This window comes from Pipistrellus hanaki, assembly GCF_964339955.1.
Source record: "Pipistrellus hanaki genome assembly, chromosome: 1".
In the NCBI taxonomy this organism is placed as follows: Eukaryota; Metazoa; Chordata; class Mammalia; order Chiroptera; family Vespertilionidae; genus Pipistrellus; species Pipistrellus hanaki.
The window spans coordinates 183571905-183596823 of NC_140503.1; the positions used below are offsets into that span (position 1 = coordinate 183571905).

The 24919-nt window shown below is 41.2% G+C and overlaps 1 protein-coding gene across 1 annotated transcript; it reads left to right on the plus strand.

Annotated features, from left to right (window-relative positions):
• The first annotated feature begins 12196 nt into the window (after window positions 1-12196).
• Window positions 12197-21031, plus strand: COMMD8 (COMM domain containing 8). Its single transcript, XM_084890942.1, has 5 exons — window positions 12197-12317; window positions 16260-16415; window positions 17022-17174; window positions 18679-18834; window positions 20130-21031. The coding sequence occupies exons 1-5, from the start codon at window positions 12252-12254 to the stop codon at window positions 20148-20150; spliced, it is 552 nt and encodes a 183-aa protein (XP_084747068.1). The 5' UTR covers window positions 12197-12251; the 3' UTR covers window positions 20151-21031.
• The last annotated feature ends 3888 nt before the right edge of the window (window positions 21032-24919 follow it).

Below are 24919 nucleotides of genomic sequence, written 5' to 3' on the forward strand. Positions count from 1 at the left end.
AAACAGGCCCAGGTGATTGGCCCAGTAAAAGACCTTACTCCTTGTAAGGGTTGGATGATTCTACGTGAACATGATATTTTCCTTTAGAATTATCTTTGATCCTCTCCCTTAACATATCACCACAGAACCTTAATACCAGCTTATAAAGTGCTAATAGAATACATGTTTACACTGGAGGTAGGAATCAGGTACATGGGCATATATACAAGAGCAGAAATTAACTCTTCTAATGGGACAAGGGAGCTAGCAAGTTTTATATAGGATTTGTCATTTGAGTGGGCCTTATGATATGACTAGGAATGCTCTGGAGGAAAAATAAAGAAAATGCTCCTAGCAAAATGCAAAACAACAAATAGGAGAAACAATGCAAACACATTGGAGTATATGACACCTTTGAGAATTTGTTCGTTTTTATGTGACGGGTGCACAGCAGAGAAGGAGACAAAGAATATTGGGAGTCCTCAGCGAAGGTTTTTGAGAAGGACAGTTGTATGAACCCAGAAGCCCAGGGTGGGACAGACACTGCAGAGTGAGAGCGATGAAATGACGGCCTGAAGCAAGGAAGGAGTGTGGAAAAGAAGGGATGCATTCCAAAAGTCTTCGCAAGGTCAAGTCTTCCCTGTTTTGATAAAAGTGAGAAGGAACAGAACTGCACCCAACAATATAGCTTGTGTAGCCTGCAGGAGTGTTACTGCTCTGCAGTGATGGGGTCACTCAGGGAGGCCTGAGCTCCTCAGAAGAGTCCAAACTGAGCAGGCTGCCTGGCAGAATCCTAGCTGCTGCGTGTTTGGTCTGACAGGCGATGCATGTCTTCAATGGTGATAAGAAGTGACATGAATTCATTAAGCCCAGTGCAAGTTTCCATGCTGAATGTAGTGATATCCATGCCATCTACTGGGCCAAGTGCCAACTCTCCTCCTTGAGTGATTTTGCTGAGCAAGTGTCTCTGTTACCAGGAAAAAAACACAATACAAAGTCAATATGACCCAGGGAGGGATGTACAGTGGAACTCAAAAGCTTAGAGGATGTTCTGTTATTTCTTAAGCTCAATAGTGGTGTATTAGTCAGGATTCTCCAAAGAAATGGAACCTAAAACATGTAGAGAAATAGAGAGAGAGAGAGAGAGCCAAAACCGGTTTGGCTCAGTGGATAGAGCATCGGTCTGAGGACTGAAAGGTCCCAGGTTCGATTCCGGTCAAGAGCGTGTACATTGGTTGCGGGCACATCCCTGTTAGGGGGTGTGCAGGGGGCAGCTGGTCGATGTTTCTCTCTCATCGATGTTTCTAGCTCTCTGTCCCTCTTTCTCTCCCTTCCTCTTTGTAAAAAATCAATAAAATATATTTTAAAAAAAGAAAAAAGAAATAGAGAAAGATGGAGAGATCTTAAGGAATTGGCTGAAACAATTGTAGAGACTGGCAAATCCAAAATCCGCAGGGTGGGCGGGCAGGCTGGAGGCCCAGGGAAGAGCTGGTGGTGCAGTCTGATTCCAAAGGCAGCCTGCTGCCAGAGTTCTCCCTTTTTTTGCAGGTCAGTCTTTTTCTATTAAGGCTGTGGACTGATTGGGTGAAGCCCGCCCACCCATATTGTGGAAGTTAATCTGCTTTACTCAGAGTCAGCCAATTTAAAGTTAATGTCATCTGAAAAAGTACCTTCACAGAAACATCTAGGATAATGTTCAACCAAACATCTGGGTACTGTCACCTACCAAGTTGACACATGAAGTTAATCATCACAGGTGGGTAGATGGGTTGTTTTTAAACCGTTTACGTACATTAAACATTAAAACAAACTTAGTATCTTCCTTCCTCCTGAAGGCTGAGATTATAATGTGGAATACAAGCTCCCAAGGTTGGCCAAGACGGTTGTGAAAGTCCCTATGATCAAATAAAATAAGACTTAAAAATATATATATATATATATATGACAAACCAGGCCCTTTGGAATGCAAGGGAGTCAAATATGTAAACAAGCAGCTCCGAAACAAAAGTCAAGGACAGGCAGGTCTTTCCTGCTCTCACTCGCTTGGTCCTGGCCCCACGTTATCATCTCCAATCAATGTGCTCCCAATTGGAAGTTCTGGGCATTTGCTGAAGTGTTCGTTGAAAATTAAGGGGAGAAAATATCCTAGCGATTGCCTTCGTGGATCAGACAGGCAGAATGGAGAGGCAGAAAAGAGAGCTGGCTAGACCCCACGTGGCTGATCCCCTTGCTGTGCCTAAAACTACTTCTGCTGACACACGCTGGCACTGACTATTCCTCTGAAAACTGTTATTGCTCAAGTCTACCCGGGGCATAATGTCTAATGGTTAGCCTAATTTGGACCATCTGTCATCCAGGGGAGACACATGTACTAGATGCGCCGTGAGTGTAGAGCAAGACAAACATTTATTTTTCTGTTTAACCAAAATAATGCTTCTTAACATGCACGTGCTTGTTGACGTCCCATAAATCAGATTTTAGTTCACATGCCCTAGAGAAGTTCATCATTAAAGAAGCCTGGTAATGAATCCCTTTATGATGTTAATTTTGCTGTGTCTCTTTTCTTAAAAGAGGGCACTAGTCAGGTGCTTCACTCGCCTGCTAGATTCTGAGTGGTCCTTCCCTGGTCCCCTGGTAGGTTACTGCAATTTACATAAGATCCATTTGCTGTCATTGATATAGGGCTCTTACAAAAATTATAAAAAAATATCATTGTGTGTATGCACCATTAAATCAGCTCTAACAGATTCTAAGAGGGCTTATGTTATTCCTTTATACAGTCTACGTTTCCTCGTTTAATTTATACTAACATTTCTTTGACTTTTAAAAATATATATCTTTCTTTGCACATAAATAGATTTGAATAAAAATGGATTGAACAAAAATGAATTTACAAAAGTGTCAGTGTTTTCTCTGTGGATTTAAAAAGTTTGCCATCTAGAGCAGGCAGGGGTGGGGAACCTGTGTGCTGCCAAGGGCCATCTGGATATCTATAACATCATCCGTGGGCCACATAAAATTATCATCTTAAAAATCTGCCTGCTATATTTGGTCAAACACTTAGTTAACTCACCCCTAATGCCTCGTAGGTCCGGAACAAATGACTTCGCGGGCCTTCTATGGCCCATGGGCTGGACGTCCCCCTGACCTAGAGCATACATTATGATTTCCACTTATCTTTCTCCTTATGTAGCAGCACATCAAGTGGATCACTCTAATGTCCCATAGAAGAAAGTCAGACACGATCAGCTTTACTGGATTGTGTTCTGAGGACTGTGATGCTGTGGTCAGAGTCTGCATCGGACTCGACCACTGGTGGCTTTAAATCCTGGGAGTGAGTCCCTGTTCTGTAAGAGGAAGTGAGATTAGGTGCCTTCTGAGGCTATACACTGTAACTGCCTGAGTTCTTGTTTCGTGCTCCTCAGCTCTATAATTTAGCAAAAATGCCTACAGTGGGGCAAGCTTAGAAAAATCTACTTGCTTTGCTTCGGATCTGAATATTCCTCAGAATACTATACATAGAAATTTCTTTTTTGACATCAAATTTTGATTTACAAATTTGCTCACTGGGGGGTACATTCTGACTTTGAGTTTTATTATCTATCCTTTTGTTTTGTGTGGCTCATTGCAACTGAATCACTATGCTCATCCTTCCTGCCTATGGGTTTTCAACCCATCCCTCAACCTATCTGCTCATTCCTTCGCCACCACGAGTCTGATTGCCCTGAGAGTGAGTTCCCCTTCCTCCCAGCTCCTTGCTTGGGCCTATCACGGGAACTTGGCTTTCATTTTTGTTTTGTTGTGGGACATTTGAAAGATCTAGAAAAGTATAAAGAACGTAGAGCAAATGTACACTGTCCTACCATGTGAAACTAATCACAGTTGCCATTTTGGATTCTGTGCCAGCTAATCACAGTTGCCATTTTGGATTCTGTGCCTCCAATCTCTTGTTTCTTTAATGAAGATATCAATAAAGTCCTTTTTAACATACTCCAAGACCTATTTCCAAAAGCTGCCAACATAAAGTTGTGTACCTTTCCAGACCTTTTAAACACATACACATACATATGCTGCGGCTAACGTACATTGTGGTGATGATTGTGTACATTTAGGAAACCCCAAACAAATTATACATTAAAAGCCTGGATCTTATGATATGCAAATTACAAAGCTATTTAAAAAAATGTAGCACATTTAAAGTGAAAAATCATCACTCAAAAATGTCCTGGGGTGACTCTAATGTGCTATCTTCTTGATTAAGAACCACTGGCTGAAATCCTAACAGCTTACAGATGTGGAGCTCTCAGTACAGTGATTAAAATAGGTGGCAACTGGGTAAAAGGAGGTCCTGCAGGCACAGAACCTTCATCAGGAAGACTAATTGAGCAGTTGACATGTCATTAGAAAAGACAGCCAACCCCTGCGGATATTGTGTAGATTACAATGCATTATGTCTAAGGTCCAAAATTGCAGTTCACTCAAGGATTTCACTTGAACAGAGCAATTCAAAGCTTTAAAGACGTTGCATCCCTCAGTGGTACACCGGAATAACTAGTGTGGGATCTCTACTGCCCTTTTAAAATGCAAATGTCTGTCTTAGAGATTTATTAAATGGAGAACTCAGATGGCCTGAGATAAAATAGTTTTGATAAACAAAATAGGGAATAAAGGGGTGTTAAAAGCATTTCTTAATTAGTAGACAGTTCAGAAAAAAAGACATAGCCCTTCAGTTTCTTAAATTTTTTCACCAGAACGAAATGATTTATCCAACTAACTTTCTAAGAAACTGCTTTTACAGACAAGATCAAACACAATACTTTCCAAATCTTTATAAATTAGCTATTCAGAACTTCTTTCAATGCAATAGAACCAAAGCCAAATATAACATTTAAATATTTCCTGTATGATATATATAACACTTTCAACAATAAAGATTTTTAAAAAATTCCTGTATGGTTATAAGATAATAATAAAACTCATTTAAACTTGAAGGTCCTTGTCTCTCAACAATTTATGAACAAGAATGATTTTACATAGATTGCAATGCAGATCACTAAGCACATCTGTAATGTAACATATCTAATTAAGGTGAACAAATTAGTCAACTTTAAGTCATAAGGTAACCTGAAAGGCAGGTTTGAAATGACTGAATAGGCCGAAACCGGTTTGGCTCAGTGGTAGAGCCTCCGTCTGCAGACTGAAAGGTCCCAAGTTTGATACCAGTGAAGGGCATGTACATTGGTTGCAGGCACATCCCCGACTGGGGGTGTGCAGGAGGCAGCTGGTCTATGTTTCTCTCTCATCGACGTTTCTAGCTCTCTATCTCTCTCCCTTCCTCTCTGTAAAAATCAATATATTTATTAAAAAAAAAGAAAAGAAAAAGAAATGACTGAATAGGTGTGAAAAGCCACAGCCCATTTCTTTTATTAAAGGATGCCATAAACTCTGAATAAGGAATTCATAGCTTTTCCTGATTCCTCAAACATTTATCAGAAATTATAATGAATGCAGCTAATGTTGTCAGTTCATGGATGAAAGTAGAGAGCCTGGAATTTAGGGACAAAGGAAAGCTATCATTTAAAATTTACTACTAAGACTCAACCTACAATGATGCAGAATAGAAATTCCCAGAGTGGAATTTCTCTATGGAGAACTGTTTCCTAAATCTTGGTCAAGGGTCTATTCGAAACAATAATAAGGGTGTATGGCATCTGGTGAAAAGGAGAGTGCAAGAAACAAAGTTCCCCCCCCCCCCCCACACACACAGTTGAGATAAAAGAATGCTTTGCTCTTTCTTTACCCCCCAAAAATGTCCCTAGAATGAAAACGGATAGTTTATCACAATTCAAAGGGAACGTATTTTAGATTTATCATTAAAGTAGTTAACCTACTCCAACCAATACCAAAATTGGTATGAACCATTTCCTAAAATATGTAGTTAGAGGCTGGCAGAGGCCTGAAAGCTAGGATTCATGATACTCAGTGCGTTTGACAATTTGGCAGGCAGATCCCGTGCTGAGACTAGTTCTAGACAACAGGGTGGGAAAATAGATCACTATCACTGTATATTGGTTGTTATTGGTTGCCTTCAGCAAGCTGTTGGAAGAGGAGGATGAGTTCAGGCAAGATCTGTTTTTTTAAAGCGGAAATCAGGTGTTGGCACTATGGGTTCCTTCTGCGGGCTGTGAGAGAACGGTCTGCTCCAGCTCCTCTCCTTGGAGAGCCAGGCCAGCGCCTCTGTCTTGTACATCGCTTTCTCTCTGTGTGTATTTCTGTGTCCAATTCCTCTTTTTAGCAGGACAAGGGTCAGACTGGACTAGGGCCCATTCTGATACCCTCACATGAACTTGATTACCTCCCTAAAGACCCTATCTCCAAATAAGGTCACACTTTGAGGTACTGGGGCTTAGGACTTCAACATATAAATTTTAGTGGGGATAGAATTCAAGCCGTAACACAAGAAGAGATTTTGGGGGACAGATGGCAGTTGGTGCCACAATGCCCAAATTATGATGACTCCCAGCTTAAGTTTGAATGGTTGGCACAATCCATCTACCCCTGCCCAAGATGTATGGGAGTTCACAGGGATGAATCAGGTCCATTTCTCTCTTTTGCTTTCCTTATCAAGCACCTCTAGCATGGTCCCATAGGGTGTATGTGTGTGAATGTTTTACTTGACTTTCAAGGACTCCACGCTATTACTGCTACTTGCTGAAAACAATAGTTAAGCTTGACTAAGGGCAACTTACATTCTAGGTGCTATGTTAAACACATTGTATGCATTATTCCATTTGAATTTCACTTTATTAGGTGGGTGGTAGTTTCTTCCCCATTTTCAGAAAAACAAAAGAAAACAAAAACAAAATGAAAAATCCTGAGATGCAGAGAATTTACCCCCAAGATCATGTGGCTGATTAATGACAGAGATAGAATTAGAACCCAAGTTTCACCCAACTGTAATCACTGATATATATTGCCTAAACAGCACTACATAGCAGCCTAGATGGGTTTCAGAATCAGATCACATCCTGGGAGCTGAGACTGTCCAACACCCTGCTTTCTGGAACCCACTGATCTTTGGCCGGAAAATAGGAATATGGCCACTTAGAAGGGAATCTGATAATGTTTTCTATGTGCCAGGTCAGACTCATTTCAAGAACTTTACACATATGAATTGACAATGACTCTGTAAGTTCTATGCTGACATTATAGCCAATTACAGATGAGGAGCCAGAGACACAGAGAGGTGACCCAGCTCGCCTGGTTAGTAATTTGCCAAGCTGGGGTTTGAACTTTAGGTTAGCTCCATGTTTTTAACCATCATTACAAGTAAAATTTGGAAGATGGGGACTAGAACACTTGCACACATAGGACAAGAAGAGCCAGAAATATGTTTTGAAAACCTCTTGGATTACACACATAAGGACATCAAAGCACAAATAATAAGCTCTCTTCCTCTCTCACTTTGTGAGCTGTTTAAGCTATATTTGTTAAAAGTTGAATGCCAAAGAAAAATTATTGGTACCCAGTGTTGTTATCTGAAAGAGAAACCAGGACCTAATGCTTTGTCCTCTGACTAACTCTTGTGCCCTGCTTGCTGTGCCTATTTGCTTTGAGTAATCTGTTGTATGGCATTAAGTAGTCACATCACCTCCAAATGCCTTTCCTTCTTCATTAGAGACACGAAGCACAAAGACTGAGGCCACCAGTTCCAGACTCAGACCAGTGACTTTGCAACTGCTGTCTCTGTGACCTTGTTTCCTCATATTTAAAGTTGGGATAATAACCACGACACAAGGCTGTAGAGAGGATTAAGAAGATAAAATATATAAATTGCTCGGAAATAGCAGACTTTTTTTTTTAATTTCAAAGAGACAGAGGGAGGGACAGTGGGAGGAAGGGAAGGAGAGAGAGGGAGAGGGAGCGGGAGCGGGAGCGGGAGAGGGAGAGAGAGAGAGAGAGAGAGAGAGAGAGAGAGAGAGAGAGATTGATTGGTTGCCTCCCATACACACCTGACTGGGGATGGAACCCACAACTTGGGCATGTGCCCTGACTGGAATCTGGTGACCTGTCAGTGTATGGGATGATGCTCCAACCAACTGAATCACACTGGCCAAGGCAGCATATAGTTACTTGATAATATTTATCAAGTAACTCCTTGATAAATATTATTATTGCAATTATTACAATATATAAAACTTAGTTTTGTCTTAGGAAATAGACCTTGCCTTCAGTAGACTTATTAACAGATATAAATTAGATAGTTTTCCAGATTCTTCCCCATTTACTAAATATTACTTGGGGAGCCCCTCTGCACAAACATAAAACATCTTACGGCAATTATGTTTCAGTTGGAACAAGAGTTGTACATCCTTACCTATATTAAGAACTAGAAATATTTTAAGTGAGAGACCATCATGAAAATTCAGAAGAGGGAGAAACTGCTTTCACTTCCAAGAGTTGGGGCACAGAGTAGAGATAGGGCATTCGAGCTACACCTTAAACTTTAACTAAACTACTTTCTCCTCTATGGCATGCTTCATTACTTTGCACTGCTTTTTAGACATTAAATATACATTACATTGTGATTCCTGTTTCTGTCTCCTCCTTATTGTGCATTTTGGATGGCAGGGACTGTCTTATCACCACTGAATTCTCCAGCACCCAATTAAAGGAATAACTGCAGGAACAAATGAAACTACAGAAAAGCTGTTTGGGTTTTAGGTTCAGCCCGATGTTGAGTGTGGCTCTAGAACCTGATTGATTTTAACTTCAGGCTGTGCCTCTTGGCTCAGGCACGTGACATCTAGGATTGAAAGATAAAAACAGGACACCCAGTTAAATTTGTATTTGAGATGAACAACACATTTTTGATCTCTGTGTGTGCGCCCCATGCAATCATTATGGCATCCATATAACAAAATATTATCTTGTTATAATATTTTAAGAAGTTAAAATATAAATTGTTGCTTATCCAGTTTTTGGCTTAAGTGTGCCCCATGCAATCATTATGGCACACTTATAACAAAATGTTATCCGTTGTTTATCTGACATTTCTTATTTAACTGGACACCTGTGCATTTTACTTGCTAAATATGACATCCCTCATGGGCTCTGGCCCTGTAGCTCAGTTGGTTAGAGTATGGTCCCATAAGCCAAGGTTGCAGGTTCTATCCCCAATCAGGGCACATACAAGAAGCAACCAATGAATACATAAATAAGTGGAACAACAAAGCTTGCTTGCTCTCTCTAGTGACCAGCTGCCTCCTGCACACCCCCCCACCAGGGATGTGCCCGCAACCAAGGTACATGCCCTTGACTAGAATTGAACCTGGGACCTTTCAGTCCGCAGGCTGATGCGCTATCCACTGAACCAAACCGGTTTTGGTTGACAACCATAGTGACTTCTCTCTTATCTGTTACTGGGAAGTGGGATAATCTTGTCCACATCAAACCCTTAATTCACCTTCCAAATCAGGATACTTTAGTAGGAGATACATATCAAACCTCTAGGACAAATGGGCCGAGTACAATCCAAATATGGTTACCCTTAGTAGATGGCTTTTTAAAGAGTGCAGAAGAACATCACAAAGATCATACACCATGACCAAGTAGGATTTATTCCAGGAATGCAAGGATGGTACAATATCCGCAAATCAATAAACGTGATACATCACATAAACAAATTGAAAGATAAAAATCATATAGTCATATCAATTGACGCAGAAAAAGCATTTGACAAAATCCAACACCCTTTCCTGTTAAAAACTCTTAAAAAGGTGGGAGTACAAGGATCATACCTCAACATAATAAAAGCTATATATGATAAACCCACAGCCAACATTATACTCAATGGGCAAAAACTAAAACCATTCCCTCTAAGAACAGGAACAAGACAGGGATGCCCACTCTCGCCACTCCTGTTTGACATAGTTCTGGAAGTACTAGCCATTGCAATTAGACAAGAGGAGGAAATAAAAGGCATCCAAATTGGAAAAGAAGAAGTAAAGTTATCCTTATTTGCAGATGACATGATATTGTACATAAAAAACCCAAAAGACTCCATTAAAAAACTAATTGACTTAATAAATGAATTTGGCAACGTAGCAGGATATAAAATTAATGCCAAGAAATCCATGGCATTTCTATACACCAACAGTGAAACTACAGAAACAGAGGCTAAAAAAGCAATTCCATTCACCATCGCACCAAAAAAATTAAGATACCTAGGAATAAATTTAACTAAAGAAATAAAGGACCTATTTGCGGAAAACTACACGACACTGAAAAAAGAGATAGAGGAAGATGTAAGGAGATGGAAGAACATACCATGTTCATGGATTGGTAGAATCAACATCATCAAAATGTCCATACTTCCTAAAGCAATCTATAGGTTCAATGCACTCCCCATTAAAATACCAACGACATATTTCACTGACCTAGAAAGAACTCTCCAAAAGTTCATTTGGAACAATAAAAGACCCCGAATAGCCACAGCAAATCTGAGAAAGAAGAGTAAAGTAGGAGGGATCTCAATACCAGACTTCAAACTATACTACAAAGCCACTGTTCTCAAAACAGCCTGGTACTGGCACAAGAACAGACAAATAGATCAATGGAATAGAATTGAGAACCCAGATATCAACCCAAATCACTATGCTCAATTAATATTTGACAAAGGAGGCACGAATATACAATGGAGTCAAGACAGTCTCTTCAATAAATGGTGTTGGGAAAATTGGACAGACACATGCAAAAGAATGAAACTAGATCACCAACTTACACCATTCACAAGGATAAACTCAAAATGGATACAGGACTTAAACATCAGACGGGAAACCATAAAAATACTAGAAGCATCCACAGGTAGCAAAATCTCAGACGTATGCCAAAATAACTTCTTCACTGATACTGCCCCTAGGGCAATGGAAGCTAAAGAGAAAATAAACAAATGGGACTACTTCAAAATAAAAAGCTTTTTTACAGCAAAAGAAACCATCAATAAAACAACAAGAAAGCCCACGGTGTGGGAGATCATATTTGCAAATATTACCACTGATAAAGGTTTAATCTCCAACATTTACAGACAGCTTATACAACTAAATAAAAGGAAGATGAATGATCCAATTAAAAAATGGGCAATGGACCTAAACAGAATATTTTCAAAAGAAGACAGAAGGAAGGCCAAAAGGCACATGAAAACATGCTCAAAGTCACTAATTATCCGAGAGGTGCAAATCAAAACAACAATGCGGTACCATCTCACACCTGTCAGAATGGCCAACATCAACAAATCAACAAACGACATGTGTTGGCGAGGTTGCGGAGAAAAAGGAACCCTCGTGCACTGCTGGTGGGAATGCAGACTGGTGCAACCACTGTGGAGAACAGTGTGGAGTTTCCTCAAAAAACTGAAAATGGAACTCCCATTTGACCCAGTAATCCCACTTCTAGGAATATATCCCAAGAAACTAGAAACACCAATCAGAAAGGATATATGCACCCCTATGTTCATAGCAGCACAATCTACAATAGCCAGAATTTGGAAACAGCCTAGGTGCCCGTCAGCAGATGATTGGATCCAAAAACTATGGTACATCTACACAATGGAATACTATGCTGCCATAAAGAAGAAGGAATTCTCATCATTTGCAGCAACCTGGATGGAATTGGAGAACATCATGGTGAGTGAAATAAGCCAATCAACGAAAGAGAAACACCACATGACCTCACACATCGGTGGATGATAAAGATCTTTATAAACTGATGAACCAAGAGACAGATATAGAGAAAGTAAAGCAACAGGCAGACTGTCAAATTACAGTGGGGAGGGTAGGGATATCAGGGGGAGATAATAGATCAACCGAAGGACTTGTATAAATGCATATAAGTACAACCAATGGACATAAAACTATGGGGAGGGAGGGGATGTGTGGGAGGGAGGGAGGGGGGCAATAAAAAAAAATCAAGAAAATATGTAAAAAATAAATAAATAAATAAATAAATAAAAATTAAAAAAAAAAATAAAGAGTGCAGAAAAAGCTCAGTAAAACTCTCAATGAAGTTGAAGACTTTGAGAAGCTTGCAAACTTGCCTTCAAAGTAACCCTACAGCGGTGCTTCAGCCATGCAACAGCAGGCAGAAAAGGCTGGGCTGCAGTTCTGCGCACGCGCGCCAGAGCGCCCCCGCCCCGCCCGGCCCCGCCCACCGAAGTCACGTGGGGGCGGCCGGCCGGGCCTTGTCACGTGACCCGGACCCCAGCTCGCCCAGGGATGGAGTCGGAAGAGGGAGCGCCGCTGTGGCGGCTGCAGAAGCTCCCAGCCGAGCGGGGCCTGCAGGTGAGGGGGGCGCGGGCGGCGGCGGCGGCGGGGGCCGGGGCTGCGGGACCGCCTGGCCAGCGGGCTGGGCGCGCGGCCCCGGGAAGGGAGGGGTGGGGGCGGGATTTCGGGTGTCCGGCCCCCTGTGCCTCCGGGTGAGCTGTGGAGGCCGAGACTTGGGGCGCCACCCCCTCGCCCTGGCCGGGAGTTGCCCCTCAGGGGGATTTGGGCGCAGACTTTGCGGGACCGGCCGCACCCTCACCTGGTGGCGGAGGCCCATTGCTCCATGGGGTGGCCCTTTGCTTCCTGGGGAGGCCCATTGCTCCCTGGGGAGGTCAGTTGCTTCCTGGGGAGGCCCGGGACCCAGTGACCCCGGGGGGGCGTGGAACTGCCACGTAGTCTGTGAGAGCTTATCTTCTGGACCGGTGGTTTGCAGCTTCTCACTTAAGTTTCATTCACTCACTCATTCATTCATTCACTCATTCATTCAACATATACCTCCCGGACGCTGCCTCCGCTCTAGGCACAGTGCCTCGTGCCCGGGTTACCGTGGTGACCTGGACAAGCATACCTGGGCCCCTTGAGGGAGCAGGAAAGACATTGGCAAGCGGAGTCTGCCAGTAACGTGGTGACTGCAGTAGGTAGTGAGTTCCAGGGCGGCCTTTCCCTAGACTCCATCCAGAGGACATGCAGGCCGGCAGCTCCAGCCTGAGCAGAAAGCCTCATTCAGTTGTTCATCCCGCTGCTCCTGACACCGGCCGCGCGCCCAGTGCCCCGGGGGTAAGGAGGAATGGTCACTGGGACCCAGTCTGTGCCCTGGGGGAGCTTGCTGTCCAGGAAGGAAACCTGCAGTCATGAGTTTGAAGGGTTTGAACCCAGCAACCCAGATTGGAAGGGGCAAGGGAAGGTTTTCAGAGCAGCAGCATCTAGATTTATTTCTACGTTTAGTCCCGAAGGATGGGTAGGAACCAGAGAAGTGAGAGGGGAGAGAATGTTTCAGACAGGAACAGGCTACAAAGGCTAGAAGAAGAAGTCCCCACCACCACCGCCACCGCCCAGGGGGCTTCGAGGACTTGCTATAATTCTTAAAGGCTGGAATGCAGAGAGAAGCAGAGGCGGTAGCGAAGGCAGGTGAGCAGGAGTCAGGTGGCTGGAGTCTGACGATGCCATGCTCCTGTGTTTAGCCTTACTACGAAAGGCACTGGCATTTTTTTTTTTTTTTATATAGTTTATTGATTTTTTACAGAGAGGAAGGGAGAGGGATAAAGAGTTAGAAACATCGACCAGCTGCCTCCTGCACACCCCCCCACCGGGGATGTGCCCGCAACCAAGGTACATGCCCTTGACTAGAATTGAACCTGGGACCTTTCAGTCCGCAGGCTGATGCTCTATCCACTGAGCCAAACCGCTTTTGGCAAGGCACTGACATTTTGAAGTATTGCTTTGGGCAGCAGCAAAACTTGAGTGAGTTTGAAAGATGAGAGAAATGTGGAGACAGTAAGTACGTATAACGGCATTTTGACTGTGAACTGTGAAAGGAAGAAAGCCCAGTGGTTGCTATACCAGGAATATCTAACTGAGAAGTGGGGCTTCCCCCCCACCCCTTGAACTTTCAAGCAAAAAACTTAGCGCCCCAAGTCTTAGACCTGAAGGAAATTTGCTGGCCATCAGAGAAAGCGGTATATGTGACCTGGAGCTTCAGCATTCGCTTTGGGAGCTGTGGTTCTCTGCCTGCTGACCTCAGACTGGGACTGACAGTTGGTACTACAATTAGTATGTTACTATGTGTACTTCCACCATCTCCGTTCCCCAGCAGTTCAGGCCTGGTGAGGTCTTCCTTGAACACATCTTAACTGATCCTCTTGCCACTGGTCTTTCTCCTACTCTGAACTCCTTCAGGGTAGTCACTTGTTTTATATCTCCAATTCTTTTTTTTTTTTTTTTTTTAATATATTTTAATGACTTTTTACAGAGAGGAAGGGAGAGAGATAAAGAGCTAGAAACGTCGATGAGAGAGAAACATCGACCAGCTGCCTCTTGCGCACCCCCTACCGGGGATGTGCCCACAACCAACGTACATGCCCTTGACCAGAATAGACCCTGGGACCTTTCAGTCTGCAAAACCGACGCTCTACCGCTGAGCCAAACCAGTTTCGGCTATATCTCCAATTCTTGAGAATTGTGTCTGGCCTAAGGTGGTTCTTAAATTGATGTTTGTTGAGGAAAGTAATCAGTTGATGTACATTAAACTCACTTTATCATTGCAACAGTCATCTGGATACCAATGATGGGCAGCTTTGCGTAAGTTCCCTATTCTGTTCCATTCAGTATGGGGGAAGGGTGGGCATGGGTGCTTAGCCTACATAACGTGATAGAGGGGTGTGTGGTAAGTACCTTCTATAAGTTCCAAAGTTGGCCTGCCTTTTGTCTCTGTTCCATTTTATAGTGGGGAAAGGGTGGCGGTGGTGGGGGCGGGGTTTGAATAGAAGGGATGAACTTACTTAATTCCTGGCAGGATAAACAATAACAACAACATATTCTTAACCCTTTCCTTTGATTTTACAAATGAAGAAATTCACATGGTGCATTCGCCAGCCTTTGGAAGTGGGGTCACCAGGAGCTCATCTCTGTTCTGATATGTGTGGTGTTATAGAGAAGTTATTCCTTAAAATGGAGTCGATATGATCCAGGGGGAAAGAGGTGAAAGACTGGCTGCTAAAATGCATTTCGAACCTGTTTGGCTTGAAATGCTCTTTTTGTAAGACATAAATAGCCCCTGAGGAAGAATACCATGTTATTCATTTGCCTAGAATAGTGCAGGCATAGTAGGTACTCAGTTCATATATGTTAAAGGCATGGAACATAGTAGTAGTAGTAGTAACGATGACGACGATGATGATGATGATGGCTAGCAATGTTTAAGTGCCTTGTATAAGCTAGCAATGTGGCAAGAGATTTGCATGTATTCTTTCTAAATCCTTACAACATTACAAGGGTATGGATATTGTCCTATTTTATACATGAGAAACAGAAGCACAGAATGTTTCAATAACTTGACAAATCTAGTTAAGTAGTACAACTAATATTCAGACAAGCCAGTTTCATTCCAAAATTTGCAGTCTTAATTACTGTGTTCAGCTATGTATGTGTTAGGATTCCCATTGCTGATATTAAGGTAGGATAGAGAAAAAGGAATATAAAAAAGGAAGAGAAAGGCACTGAGGGCTTTCTTGGGTGGACCCAAAGAAGTAAGTATGAATGTGGTGAAAAATGGAGGTAAGGGGAAAATGTAGTAGATCTACAGTAAAAGACTTTGCTCTAAGAGTTACACTTGTTGTAATTGGTATACATACAATGTCTAAGGAATCCCAAGATGAATCCTTTATACTCACCATCTTCCTTTCAGTAACATTGGAAAAACACTAGTGTAACTTTTTAGCTTCTGAACATGGACAAAATGGTACGTGTGTGTGTGTGTGTGTGTGTGTGTGTGTGTGTGTGAGACGTTCTAACTTTTCATTAATAAAATAATGTTAAAAGCAGTTACTTGTACACTTCACCCTGGCTGGTGTGACTCAGAGGTTAGAGTGTCGGCCCTCACCCCTGAGGGTCGCAGGTTTGATTCCCCGTCAAGGGCACATAAACCGTTGGGGTGCATGTAGGAAGCAACTAACCAATGTGTCTCTCACATAGATATTTCTCTCTCTCTCTCTCTCTCTCTCTCTCTTTGTCTTTCTTTCTCTCTGCCCCCTTCCTCCCTTCCTTTCGCTCTCTCTAAAAATTAATGGAAAAGATATTTTCTGTGAAGATTAAGAAAAGTAAATAAATAATTACATTTCAACCTCAGCTGCTCTTGCAGATGATATGAATTTCTTTCAACAAGAGAAGTTCATGTTTGCTGTAAGGGAAATAAATATGTTTATAACTTTATTCATAATTACATTTATTTTGTTTTTACTCTAGCTTCTTCACAAAATAATTGATGGCATTTGTGGCCGTACTTATCCTCTCTACCAGGATTATCAAAGTGTTTGGGATTCCACAGAATGGATGCATGTTCTGGAAGATATTACCAAATTTTTCAAAGTTGTAGTGGGCAAAAAATTATCTGATGAAGAGGTAACGGTAGTCTAAATTCCTATATATTATAATAAATAATAAATAGTGTTCAGATTTTTTTTTTATTAAGTTGGTCTTTAGGACACTATATATTATAAGGGCCATCATTGGTAAGTAACTAACAGGAAAAACCTCATTGTAAGTAGAAAATCTCATTGTAGAAGTTCTGGGTTTTATAGTTTTATTTTGTTTGTTTATATTTTTTAAGTTGTGAAACATTTAAATGTTACAGAAGAAAACTGAAAGTTAAGTAGCTAACACCTACATTCCCATTACCACAGTTAAACAGTTGTTAACATTTCTGATATATTAATATTAATATAATTACACCAGCTTTTTTTGGTGGTCTCCAGATATAATCACGTTCATGCTCTTCATCAGTCAGCACTTTTACTTTCTGTTTTGCAAAAATTTGTTAAAACCTAGTTTGCTGGTTATGTATTCTCATCTTATTTTCATAGTGACAAGTATATATATATATATTTTTTTTTTTTTTCTTCCTCATTTACTATTTTAAACGGTATGTGAAAGGAGAGTGGAACTATGTGTTTACATTTTAAATAGAGAGGTCCTTTCACTTATAACCATTTCTTTTTATGTTCATAGATATCTCAGCAATTGAATCAGTTGAATTCATCTCATCAAGAAGCTATCATGAAATGCTTGAAAAGTAGAAAAGATGAAATTAAGCAGACTCTGTTAAATGAAATAGTTGATATTTCCTCTGCACAGCTACAGGATTTTGATTGGCAGTTAAAGGTGCGAATCTATTTATTTAGGAGTATGTTTTTATTTCAGTTTTTGAATAGGAAGATATGTTTATTTTTTTATAGTACACATCTAAAATTTCATTTTGAGAATGCAATGTCCCATAAAGATATCAAAGACAATTAAAATTATATCTTTTGTATTAACTGGACATCAATATATTATAAGTATCCAAACCAGGTGTAATAACTTTACAATGATAAATTTCATTAACTGGAGCTGTAAATCATTACATGTTTCAAATAGTGGATCGATCGATCTAATCTATCTATCTATAAAGAGTTAATATGCAAATTGTCCAAGACGCTGTAACATCACAAGGAGGAGGAGGTTGCACGCTCAGGTGGGCAGGAGGGGACTGCGTGCATGGTGAGGCAAGCCACAGATTTCGCAGGCCTGCAGCCAGCAGGACCTCTTCTCTCTGTGTCTCCACGCAGCCACGGCAGCTGGCACCTTTTCTGGCCTCTCATTGGCTAAGCTCTGGGTACACCACTCGCAATGCTCTTGGTAATTTGGGTAGTAAGAATCCAAGAAGGTCATCTAGGGTTTTTCCACCACACTCCTGGAGGAAAAAACGAAGGTCTGCTGCTGGAGGGCTAAGAAATGTCATATCCTGCCCTATCCGGTTCGACTCAGTAGAGAATGCCTCGGCCTGCCAACAGCAGGGTTTGGGTTCGATTCTGATCAAGGGCATGTACCTAGGTTCCAGACTCCTTCCTGGCCAGGGCCCAGATCAGGGCTCATGCAGGAGGCAACCAACAAAAGTGTTCCTCTCACTTTGATGTTTCTCTCTGTCTTTCCCTTTCTCTTTCACATTCTCTAAAAGTCAATGGAAACATATCCTCAGGTGAGGATGAAAAAAAAGAAAGAAAGAAATGCATATCCTATGAAAGACACTCTTGAAAATGCCTAAAGAAAGTTGTCATTTTTTCTTAGTGAATGGACTGGAGTCCCTGTTGATGAAAACACCTTGGTGGCTGCTGAAGCCGGCAGTGGCAGCAGCAGCAGGGTGATGGGGGCTGTGACTTCCCCTGATCAGCCAAGTTGCCTCCCGCAGAGGGAGGTCAGAAGGACATCCCCTGAGGGCTCCCGGACTGTGAGATGGGGCAGGCTGGGCTGAGGGACACCCCCTCCTCGCCAGTGCACGAATTTTTGTGCACCAGGCCTCTAGTATGTATATATTTAACATCTGTTTCAGCCTGGAATTTTCTAGATGTTATAGTCTTCCCAAAATTGGTCAAGGTGTTTCTATCTCCAAGGAAAATCTGTAATGTGTTATTAAAACAGCATTTAAAAACACTTTTCAAGGAGAGTAATAAAGAACAGTTTTTGTATTTTAGATCTATTGGATGCTACTTGTTCCACCTTTCCCTGTACCTGACAGTGAATAGGAGTACTTTATTTTTTATAAAATGTGTTGTTCATAAGCTCTGATGCCTATTTAATATAGGCCTGTTTAATATCTATTAATTACTGTTTTCCTCATTTTAACCAGCTTGCACTTTCCAGTGACAAAATTGCAACATTACAAATGCCACTTTTAAACCTTCATCTAGACGTAAAAGAAAATGGTGAAGTCAAACCATATTCTATTGAAATGACTCAAGAAGAGCTAAAGAACCTAATAAATTCCTTGGAAGCAGCTAATAAGGTGATTGTTTTAATTTTGTTTTGTGGTTTAAAATGTTTAAGTTTTGATAGACACCAATAGAGCCATGTAAGAAAAAACTCATAGTATGCTGTTAATATTTCTTTTCTTCCTGATATTTTATGTCAAGCACAGAAAATACTTTGTTATGGATCTTTAGATTTAGACATTATCTTAATTATAACTTGTAATTTTAATTACTTTGGAGCATAATTGATCAAGTAGTTATTTTTGAAAGAATAATAGTGCTGTTCTAACAGCTAGATTTATTTTGCTCCATTGCACATTAATGATAAAAATTATTTTTTTTTACCTTGGGTATATGATATTAGTTAATTCTGAAGAGTTTTTATGATTTAAAATAGCGTGATCTTGAAAAAAAGAGTGTCTTATTTAACTGGACAAATAGTAGAAAATTGTTTTAACTACAGGAGACAAAAATATGCCTTATAGTTATGACAAAATTAGGTTGAGACAAGATAGAACTAATGAGCCAAAACTGGTTTGGCTCAGTGGATAGAGCGCCGGCCTGCAGACTGAAAGGTCCCAGGTTCGATTCTGGTCAGCATGTACCTTGGTTGTGGGCACATCCCCAGTAGGGGATGTGCAGGAGGCAGCTGATCAATGTTTCTAATTCTCTATCCTTCTTCCTTCCTCTCTGCAAAAAAAATCAATAAAATATATTAAAAATAAAAAGATAGAACTAATAAATGACAATGACTAAAAGCTTTACATTTACAAAGGGCTAAATAACAGTAACCATTCTCAGTGTTCTATTAATGAGAAAAAGAATATTTAAATCATAGAAACTGCTGCCTTGAGGAAGAAATAAAAATAATTATCTTTGCTATGTATGTTCCCTTCATTTTTGCTCAGCATTTTCTCAAGTGATCAATCTCAGTGATTAAAGTTAGTTTTGTTACCAGTCTCTTGCCACAAACCAATCTTGTTGTGTCTGTGTTTTTTTTTTTAAACCCTCGTATACTTCAGCTTCCCTTCATACTCTGCGGTTTTTCAGCTATTTTAGTGCCTTGATGAATGGTCTACCTGCCCAGTCACCAGACTGGTACTGGCTCGCCTTTGAATGGGGCTAAAGGTCTGACGGGAGTGTGGTAGAGCCTGGTATAAACGTGAAATGATTCTGAGCCATGGATCTGGCAGGCCTGTGCCATCGGCTACTGAGCAGTATATTTGTTTTCAGTCCTTGAGCCATTTCACAGACTGTAAAGCATCTCGTACAGCAGACGTTGGCATCGTTCTGGTATAAACTGACTGTGCCTTTCCCCTTTGTTTTTAAGGTCATCCTGCAGTTCAAATAACTGGAAATGATGAATCCCAGCATCATCAGATTCCACTGTTACAACTGATAAGACAGCGAATGCTGTGTGCTCAGAAAACCTGCGATATGCTATTGTGCTACGCTGAGAAAGCAGCCGTGTTGAGATGACAAAGATAAAAATTTATCAAGTTCCCTAAAGAACAGGAAATTATATGGTTGACAGGAAATGCATTAAAAAATTAAAGATAAAAAGCTATAGTAGCAGTTTATATTTTCATAATGACTGTCCTGCCTCATTTATTAAATATTTGACAGATCTTTATAGATACCGAGGTTTACTGAAAACTAAAAATAGGCTCTAAACTAATGTTAACATACAAAGCATAAATAACTTTTTGCTAAAAGTAGTATGTGAATAGCAAATATGTGTATTATGGATATATACAGAATGTATATATATATATGACTAATTTGTGATATTTTATAAATAACTTTTAAAGACTGTATAAGGTATATATAACTAAGGAAATTGCATATCTTACTCATATTTCAAAGATTATAAAATGAAAAAATTCTTAAAGAAAGAAGCTCTTCAGATGAATTAGAAAATACTATGGACAATTTTGAGTTTATGAATCCTATAAACTAAATCATACTAGAACAGGAAGAGTGCAATAACAGATGCTACTCTGGTATTTCTATGGCTGGCTGGAAGGGCATGAGCTGATAAAAAGAATATATGTCATTGTATAGTTTATATATTACTGTTCAAATAGCTAAAATTATGTCCATTTTTTATAAACTCTTAATATTGAATTTAACAGTTTTGGATGTTAACTTTGTTGGTAAACAGATCATTTTTAATTTCAGTTAAGTTTAAAGATAAGCATTCTGAACAAATAAAAACAATTTTATTTCAAATTATTTTCTACATAATGCAATAATACATAATTAATTGGTACCTGCTGTTTGTAAGCTTTATAGCTCATCAGAGCATCAGGCTGAGGTGTCCAGAGCAATTATTACTACTCAATTACATATAGATGAGGATAGACTTAGGTTAAAACATATCAGAGTGTAATCTAGATGGTGCTCTCAAAATGTATCTTAGACTTCTGACACTGAGTTATTTATAAGTTAACTAGAAGCCCAGTGCATGGATTAGTGCACCGGTGGGGTCCCTTGCCAGGCCTGCGGGGATCAGGCTGAAACCAGCTCTCTGACATCCCCCAAGGAGTCTTGGATTGTGAGAGGGCGGTTCTTGGGTGACGTAGCTTGGAATCAGGCTCCCTCCTCTCTGATTTCAGGTGCGTCACATGAGAACCACCACTGCCAAGTGACTGCAGCTCAGCAGCTCCGGTGTTGAGCGTCTGCCCCCTGGTGGTCAGTGTGCGTCATAGCTACTGTCTGGTCAGCTGGTCACTTAGGCTTTTATATATATACACACACTAGTAGACTAGAGACCCTGTACACAAAATTCTTGCACTGGTTGGGTCCCTTTTTTTTCTGGGACCAGCCAGTGCCTCCCTCCCTTATCCCGGCTGGCCCCACCCCCTCGCCAATCTCCCGGGTGAGGGGACAATTTGCATAGTATGCTTTTATTATATAGCATAAAGATTATAGACAAGCTGGTGCCAGAATGCTCATCAATATGCTTTCTTCACTGGGAAATTTTGGTTATGAAAGAATATATATATCAGCTGAACTAAATTGTGCTTAGGGAGGTAGTTGATTGATCTTGTGCAAGTTCCTCATGTCATTATTGAAGGTCCTTGTATTTCTACCCCGCATACAGCACTTCCTCTCTGAGAAGGAAACAAATCTTGGTCTGCTTAGTACCACATTACCACTACATTAGCATATCGAAATGCTTTATTGAAATCTGACTGATATACTGATAAATCTGAGCTGGGCTCAGGCTCACGGCTGGCAAGCACAGCAGCAGTGGTGGGAGCCTCTCCCGCCTCCAAGGCAGCGCTGAGAACCCCTCAGTGGGATGTCCGACTGCGGAGGAGCAGGCCTAAGCCAGCAGGCGGACTTCCCCAAGGGCTCCAGGACTGCGAGGGGGTACAGGCCAGGCAGAGGGACCCCTCTACCCCCTGAGTGCACAAATTTTCATATACCAGGCCTCTAGTATATATATACTGAGTGGCCAGATTATTGTGATCTCTGAACACATAATCTGGTCACTCAGTGTATATCCTATATAATAAAAGGCTAATATGCAAATTGTCCTTTAGACTAGTTCAATCAGCAGGCAGACCGGCCAACCGCCCATGTCCCCTCCCCCTGGCCAAGCTGGCCAGACTCCACCCATGCACAAATTCATGCACACATACACACACACACACTGAGTGGTAGCCCGGAACCCCTTAGGGAATGTCCACCTGCTGGCTTAGGCCCGCTGGCAGTCAGACATCCCTCTCGAAGTCCAGGAGCCCTCAGGGGATGTCCACCTGCCAGCTTAGGCCCACTCCCCTGGGGATTGGGCCTAAGCTGGCAGTCGGACATCCCTCTTATAGTCCAGGAGCCCTCAGGGGGCAGGCCTAAGCCATTAGTTGGACATTCTTAGTGTTGCCATGGAAGCGGGAGAGGCTCCTGCCACTGCTGCTGAGCTGGCCAGCCATGAGAAAGCAGCTTCTGGCTGAGCAATGCTCCCCCTGTAGAAGCGCAGTGACCACCAGGGGGCAGCTCCTGCATTTAGTATCTGCCCCCTGGTGGTCAGAGAGTGTTATAGTTGTTCAGCCATTAGGGTCAATTTGCATATTATCCTTTTATCATATAGGATAGTTCTCAAATTTTTAAGTCAAAGTGGTACAGAAATAAGTCCTGAAATTGAGGGAAAAATGTTGGTGTCCCCCCCCCCCCCCCCCAAATTGTTGGATAATACTGCAAAGAATTTCTTCCAAATATAAGGGTTTTGCTTTGTATTAAATTTTACCATAAAAGCTCTACAATGATAGATTCAGAATTTTGAACATTGTAAATATTACACAAATATATCTGAAGTTGTGCATGTTTTTAAAATGGCACAAAGTAAATTTTTTACAGGTAGGCATTTTGACTAAAAAATGTTTTATTTGTTTTAGGAATAAACAAGCGAACATAAATAGTACATATTTACAGCAATAAACTACACTTCAGAAGCTGCACCACGGCTTTCGGAGGAATAGCTGATGGTTTTTCACATCGGCCTTCACATGTGTTTTCTTTGATTCACTGCAACGTTTAAAATCTTAGAGGAGTCCAAAGTAAAGAAAACAGCAACTTAGCTTATAGCAAAGCCACATCGTTAACACAACTACTGAGTGAACTACAGTCCTGTGACTGCTAGGGTATCTGTGAGTCCTGAAATTGAGGGCACAAGTGTGTCTTGTGTCCTTACCTGATTGCATGTAAGTTGGTTTTGCATTGTACAGGAATACACAATTACTCAATGAATGATTACGAATAGAAAAGAAGGCCATGGAGGGTAAAGGGGGCAGGAATCAGAGGATGCTGAACAGTTTCTTATTCACTGATTCACTGCTTGGTGGAAAAATCTGTTTCTTCTTCCATGTGTAGAGGTCACAGTCTACAGGCTTCGTGGATCTTGTCCACAGATAGTTTTTGAGATAGCAGAGGCATAACATCACATATTTTAAGCACACAACAAGGGATGGCCGAAACAGCTAGAATATTTTAATCAAATCCTTAACAGAAAGGAGACAATCAAGCACACTTTAGGAATGGCTTCCAAAGGTAAAAAGCAACTACAGAAAATCATACAAGTTTCACTAGACGGAGCCGCAGTTTTGGTCAGAAAATGCTCACAGAGGAATACAAAATAGAAACTTGAATTATAAAAGGAGTCTACCCTTCTTTTCTTGACATCTGTTAAACCTGTCTCATGTTGTCAAAATTTCCATAGGATTCCAGAAATACTCATTCTTGCCATTTAGCATTTGTTGGGGCCTGGTAGATATACAAAAGTATCTGTGTACACAAGAAAGCAAATGCTTTTATGTCAAAAGAGCAAAAGAACATTATAATACTGTGATTTACGTTTCTTTGCAATGAAAGGAGTTCTGCCTGCTGACAAATAAAGAGGGAGAGAACTGATACCAATCCGATAGGGACGAGCTAAGTCATGTTTGGTGGGAGGGTGTCTAGACAATTTGGCAAATTGACTAGCGGGGTTTTGAAATCACAAGGAATCAAACAATTCACATTTTTTAACCTATTTGCTGAGTTTAGCATAACGGAATCGGAGAGGCAACGGAAGCTGTGAATTTCTTTCTGTGTACTGGTGTAGGTAGCACCTGCTTCGGAAAGCCCCAGCTGTTCAGTACAGGGTGCTGTGAATGAAAATAGCAGGAGTCCGATTGGGAAAGGTTAGCTGATTTTTGGATTTTCCACGACACTGCAGTGAGTCAGAAGAGTTTTTGGATTGAATCAAGGTTTAGGTGAGGTGGTAGCCAAAGAGGTGTTCCATTGCTGGCAGGATAATCATATTCTCATTCTCGAGCCTACGAACCCTGCTTTCCCAAACCCCCAGAATCACCACGCAGGGACCTTGGCCAGGCCTCCCCCGATCAAGGAGTGAAATAACTACTCAGGCATGATGGACAGCCAAGAGAATTTTTCAAGCAAGCCACCCTAACTCAGATGCGCTACTCTCAGAAACCGTGTTATTTGTGTTTATACCATATTAAACTTTCCAAGTTACATTTCCACTGACCTGTGAAATGACATGTCGACATCATTTCACATTAGTCATTAGGTTCCAGTCACAATGGCATAAAATGCTGCCTGGCAGTCAAAAAGCTT

Excerpts from the sequence above, each read along its gene's own strand:
- COMMD8 (XM_084890942.1), top strand. The coding sequence starts at position 12,252 with ATGGAGTCGGAAGAGGGAGCGCCGCTGTGGCGGCTGCAGAAGCTCCCA. Across the intron at positions 12,318-16,259 it reads CAGCCGAGCGGGGCCTGCAG|CTTCTTCACAAAATAATTGA; the intron begins GTGAGGGGGGCG and ends TTTTTACTCTAG. Across the intron at positions 18,835-20,129 it reads CCTTGGAAGCAGCTAATAAG|GTCATCCTGCAGTTCAAATA; the intron begins GTGATTGTTTTA and ends TTTGTTTTTAAG.